This window comes from Cephus cinctus, unplaced genomic scaffold, assembly GCF_000341935.2.
Source record: "Cephus cinctus unplaced genomic scaffold, Ccin1 Ccin1_scaffold0674, whole genome shotgun sequence".
Classification (NCBI taxonomy): domain Eukaryota; kingdom Metazoa; phylum Arthropoda; class Insecta; order Hymenoptera; family Cephidae; genus Cephus; species Cephus cinctus.
The window spans coordinates 14,035-20,028 of record NW_014333301.1 but is presented as its reverse complement, the minus strand read 5'-3'; the positions used below and the strand labels follow the sequence as shown (position 1 = coordinate 20,028).

Genomic DNA, 5,994 nt, shown 5'->3' with positions numbered 1-5,994 from the left:
GAAAAAAGAATTGACTGGCGCCCGCCTGGCTTGCGGATGCACGAACGACGGGTGGACGGCCGAAGGTAACGTAGGTTGGTTCTCGAAGATAGTCGTTCCCGTATGTCTTGTTATCGGTGTCGGGTCAAGTTAAGAAAAAATTACGTTACAAATGGCGCCCAACGTGGGGCCAGCCAGCGAATAGTGTGTTACCGTATGCTCTCGACTACCTTTGCTCGCGAAGCAATGCTCCCGAGCACTTCTCGTTATCGATCTATGCTCCCGATTACGAGGATTTTTCGTAGATCCCGAAGCGGTCCTGCTCGTTTGGCGATCGGTCACCAATCCGCGGTAGCTATCGAACCCTGGGAAAAACTCCGATGCACTCTGTTGCATCAGGCTCTCGCCTTGCAAAAAAATTGCAAGTCATCGAAAACGTTCTCGGTGAGGAAATTTCGAATTTCCTCCTCTCGCGATCCCCACCCTTCGGTGACGTTCTCGACGCGGTTACCCCTAGGTGACAGCAAGGTTACCGCTTTATTGTGAAGCTTAGGCTAACACGGTAAACGGTCGCGAAGATTCCCCTCCGGGAATCCTCGACTTTGAAAAGTCGCGTTCTCGTTCCCCGCTTGTGACGCTCCTCGAGTTGTCATACCCGGGTGACCCTACCGGTCATCAAGGTATTGTTGCCACGAAGACGGTTATCGAAACGGTTCCCGAATTCTGACAAACAAGTTTTTCAGAAGATTTCGAAGGACCCCCTACCCTAGAGTCCTGGTTCGCGACAGCCGCAATTGGCAGGCTCGCGGTCATTCTGTCCTGGTACCTCGCTGTGCGCAGACCTTCTTTTGGGAAGCGACACGATACCAAGGCACATTAGTAGGTCGACTCCGATCACCGTAGCTATCGTCTATAGAACCTTGCTCTCGATTTAAAAGACCATCTCGAGGTTTGCTCTCGCTTTAATAGTTCTCCCGAATCGCCGGTCAGTTGGGAATTTCGAGGGAATCTCTTGTGTTCCGTGGGCGTGCTCGCGAAGTCCGACCTTCCGGCATAGGATACCGTCGGTGTTCCGGTACACGCGTACACGCGTAGGCTCGCGAATTCCTTCGGTGGAAACTGTCAGTGACAGTCAGCTCCCGATTTCCTTCGTCGGTCGCCCGTCATGGCCGAGGAGCAAGGGAAAGTGTTGCTCCCGTGCCCACCCCTGGGTGAAGAAAGCACGCCTCTCAACGCCTCAGGGGAGGACAATGCTCCCGAGACCGCTGTTCCGGGGATCCCGGCATCGCATCGGAGAAGGGCTCAGGCCTGGGGTCCGATGCCCGCGATCGCGACGTCCCATCGGCCCGCCGCCGTGAGGACGCATGCTCCCGTCTCCGACGATACTCGTCATAGGCTCTCGGTAAAACCCGGTCCGTCCAGGGGTACTCCCGGCACGACCCGCCGCAGGGTACAACCCCTGCGCGAGGAGTTCACGTCATCCGATGAGGATAGGTTCACGCGACGACGGCGGAGATTTCTGTCTCCTCACCGCGTGCTCCAGGAGGTCCGCCGATGGGGCCTCTCGTTCTCGGGCCGCCCCGAGGAAGACGTAGAGGACTTCATCTCTATCGTCGAGGAGGGTCGCGCCATGGTACCGGTTCAGGATGAGGACCTCATCCGAACGCTCTCGTTCTGCCTGACAGGCGTAGCCCGAACGTGGTATCGGGAAGCTAGCGCCCTGCTACCGGATTGGCCGGCCGCCAAGGCCGCGCTGAGAGAACGGTTCTCAGATCCCGATTACCAGATCGCGCTTCGCGAGGAGATCTCGCGGAGGACCCAGGGTGAACGGGAGTCAGCTCTCGAATATCTCGGGTGTATGAACGGGCTATTTTCCCGCCTGAGTCCACCATGGACCGACGGGGAACGCGTTCGGTATGCACACCGAAACATGCTCCCGACCTATCGTTTGGTGATCCCGTTGCACGATCGTCTGACGATGCGCGATCTCGAGCGCACAGCCGCCCGCCAGGAGCAGATCCTGCGGAGCGTAGGGACCCGACGACCGCCACCTGGACCGGAGGCATCCCTCTGCCCAGGATTCGCTTGTCGGGACTCACCAGCACCGCGCAGGTTTTCTCGACGCACCAACCTCCGGGCCGTAAACGACCTCGACGTTGCGAGCGACGACCAGCTCTCGACAGGGGAGGAAAACCCGGCTCACGATCTGCTCGAGGCAGTGCTACCGCCGCGTCAACAACGCGCAAGAACTATCGGAGGAAAACCACCCGGTCCCTCCGGATCTCGTACGGTTCCGAGAAAGGAACCGATCTCGACTTCCTCGCGGACCAACCACGCTCGGAGGGATGCTACCGCCGAAAAGCCACTGCTCCCGGAACGGGAGACAACGACCGCTCCAGCTCCCGATCAACGTGCCTTCGACTGTTGGAACTGCCGCCAGTCTGGGCACCGACATAGAGAATGTCCGGAACCCCGACGTCTCTTCTGCTATCGCTGTGGGCTCTCGGGCGTGAGTACAGCGCGTTGCACCTTCTGCAACCAGGGAAACGCGCAGAAAGGCGCGTGAGCCAGCCTCCCGCGCCTCCAGACTCGCCAAGCTCTCGCATGCCGAAGCCTCGCCGACACGCTACCGGTCGTAAGAACGGATTGAGGCCGCTATCGATAGAAGACACCGATCCCGGCACGTCGGCGCGGGGAGTAGATGCGCCAGAGGAAGACGTGATAGTTAACGCAGCCCCGGATTCGGGTGTTATCGCATTTCGGGTCGAGGTAAATATTTACGGTCGATCTGTCAAAGCTCTCGTGGATTCTGGTGCTACCAGAACTTTCATAGGTCCCGGCTTAGTGAAATACCTAGGCGATCTCGGCAGACTAACCGTGCGAGTACCGCCACGCCGCGTGGTGGTCGCGAACACTGTCAAAGCTCTCGTGGATTCTGGTGCTACCAGAACTTTCATAGGTCCCGGCTTAGTGAAATACCTAGGCGATCTCGGCAGACTAACCGTGCGAGTACCGCCACGTCGCGTGGTGGTCGCGAACGGTCAGGTAGAAACCGTGGACACCGCCTCGGAGTTCTCGGCTATCCTGAACGGTCGTCAGACCAACGCTCTCGCCTACCACTTGAGTTCGCTCTCGGAAAATCTAATCCTCGGATTAGATTACCTACGCACCGCGAAGATAGTTGTCGACTTCTTTGCGGAGTCGTGGCATTTCCGCGACACCCCGAGGAAGCACTACTCGTTTGCTCTCGAGGGAGGCGTGCTGCACATTTCCATGTGCTGTGGTCTCCGCACTCCCGATACCGACGAGGCAAAACGCTTGGGCGAGTTCCTCGAAGCTCACGTACCGAAAGTTTCCGCCGAGTCGGCGGTCACCTCACTCGTTGCCCACCGGGTCGACGTGGGAGACAGCCCGCCGATCAAGCAGAGGCCGTATACCGTTACACCGATCATCCGTGACGTCATGTGGGCGGAGGTAGATCGGATGCTCGCGACAGACGTTATCGAGCCCTCGCAGAGTGATTGGGCGAATCCCGTTGTCATGGTTAAAAAGCCAAATGGCAAATATCGTTTCTGTATAGATTACAGAAAGGTTAACGCGGTCACGAAGAAGGATGCTTATCCCATCCCGAACATGACAGCGATTCTCGACGAGCTACGGCAGGCTCGATACATCTCGACTCTCGATTTGAGTCAGGCGTATTGGCAGGTTCCCATGGACCCGGGTTCTCGTGAAGTTACCGCATTCGTAGTACCGGGCAGAGGCTTGTTCCAATTTAAGCGGATGCCCTACGGTCTCACGAACGCTCCCGCCACGTTCCAGCGTATGCTGGATCGACTTATCGGCGCGGAGATGCACCCGCACGTTTTCGTTTACTTGGACGACATTATTATTGTCACCAAGACGTTCGAAGAACACTTAGTGTGGCTTCGAAAGGTTCTCGAAAATATCTCGAAGACCGGACTGGCCATTAATCGCGAGAAAAGCGAATTTTCACGGCACCGAGTTTATTAACCGGGACATACGCCAGTTTACCGAGCGTGTGGGGATACGGCACAGTACGACGCCGCCGTACCACCCTCAGGCTAACCCTACCGAGCGGGTGAATCGCGTGGTGAAAACCATGATCCACGCTTTTCTATCGTCACCCGATGGGGAGCACCCCGGGTTCTGCTCACGGACAACGGCACCGAGTTTATTAACCGGGACATACGCCAGTTTACCGAGCGTGTGGGGATACGGCACAGTACGACGCCGCCGTACCACCCTCAGGCTAACCCTACCGAGCGGGTGAATCGCGTGGTGAAAACCATGATCCGCGCTTTTCTGGACGGGAACCATCGCGAGTGGGACCGTCACCTGCACGAGTTCCGGTTTGCCTACAACACGGCATATCACAGCTCTCTTCAGGCGACGCCTGCGTTCGCGAATTTCGGTCGCGAACCGCTCCCGGCTTCCTCCTTACGGCGAACAGCGGAGGGAGATTCCGAAATCACTCCACGTCCTCCAGAGGAGTGGATGAGGCGTATGGCACGCCTGGATACCTTGCGGATGGCTTTCACGCACGCTCTCGACGAAGCTTTCCGGAGGCAATCCGAACAGTACAATCTCCGTCGCAGGGATCGTATGTTCGAGGTTGGGGATCTCGTCCTGCGAAGATCGCACGTGCTATCGTCGGCCGTCAGACATATATCTGCGGCCCTAGCACCTCCGTTCGAGGGGCCCTATGTGATCTCGAAGAAGTTATCCCCTATTCAAGGATGTGGTTGCTCACGTAAGACAGTGTGACACCTGTCAACACTGTACAGTAGAGTAGCAGGCTCCCGCAGGTCTAATGGGCCACCGAGTAATCGAACAGCCCTGGACAGTTATCGCTACGGATATAATGGGTCCGGTCACTCCCAGTACTACGGGGAGTGCATACGTTCTCGTTATCCAGGATCTCTACACGAAGTGGGTGGAAATCTGCCCACTACGGAAGGCCACGGGAGCCTCGATCGCGAAAGCTCTCGATGAAGTTATCGTCACCCGATGGGGAGCACCCCGGGTCCTGCTCACGGACAACGGCACCGAGTTTGTTAACCGGGACATACGCCAGTTTACCGAGCGTGTGGGGATACGGCACAGTACGACGCCGCCGTACCACCCTCAGGCTAACCCTACCGAGCGGGTGAATCGCGTGGTGAAAACCATGATCCGCGCTTTTCTGGACGGGAACCATCGCGAGTGGGACCGTCACCTGCACGAGTTCCGGTTTGCCTACAACACGGCATATCACAGCTCTCTTCAGGCGACGCCTGCGTTCGCGAATTTCGGTCGCGAACCGCTCCCGGCTTCCTCCGTGCGACGAGCAGCGGAGGGAGATCCCGAAATCACTCCACGTCCTCCAGAGGAATGGATGAGGCGTATGGCACGCCTGGATACCTTGCGGATGGCTTTCACGCACGCTCTCGACGAAGCTTTCCGGAGGCAATCCGAACAGTACAATCTCCGTCGCAGGGATCGTATGTTCGAGGTTGGGGATCTCGTCCTGCGAAGATCGCACGTGCTATCGTCGGCCGTCAGACATATATCTGCGGCCCTAGCACCTCCGTTCGAGGGGCCCTATGTGATCTCGAAGAAGTTATCCCGAGTGGTTTACAACCTCTCCGATCTCAACGGGCAACCGATGGGGAAGATTTCCATAAAGGACATCAAACCATACCGGCCGCCAGATGTCGACCGAACTGCAACTCAAGAGATGCAGGATCCCGGGGATGGACCGTAGCCCCGGCTACGCGGGCCACAAAACCCCAGCTCCCGAAGAAAAAAAAAAAAAATACACGAAGTGGGTGGAAATCTGCCCACTACGGAAGGCCACTGGGGCCTCAATCGCGAAAGCTGTCGATAAAGTTATCGTCATTCGATGGGGAGCACCCCGGGTTCTCCTTGCCATCGAGTAATCGAACAGCCCTGGACAGTTATCGCTACGGATATAATGAGTCCGGTCACTCTCAGTACTACGGGGAGTGCATA

General features: G+C 57.4%; 1 protein-coding gene across 1 annotated transcript; it reads left to right on the top strand.

Moving 5' to 3' along the window:
• Window positions 1-448: 448 nt before the first annotated feature.
• LOC112494619 lies at window positions 449-2,792 on the top strand. Its single transcript, XM_025086873.1, has one exon. It carries the CDS (start codon window positions 1,145-1,147, stop codon window positions 2,543-2,545), a length of 1,401 nt encoding a protein of 466 aa, XP_024942641.1. The 5' UTR covers window positions 449-1,144; the 3' UTR covers window positions 2,546-2,792.
• Window positions 2,793-5,994: the final 3,202 nt, after the last annotated feature.

What these genes read in the sequence shown, in the direction of transcription:
- LOC112494619 (XM_025086873.1), top strand. Translation starts at nt 1,145, where the DNA reads ATGGCCGAGGAGCAAGGGAAAGTGTTGCTCCCGTGCCCACCCCTGGGT.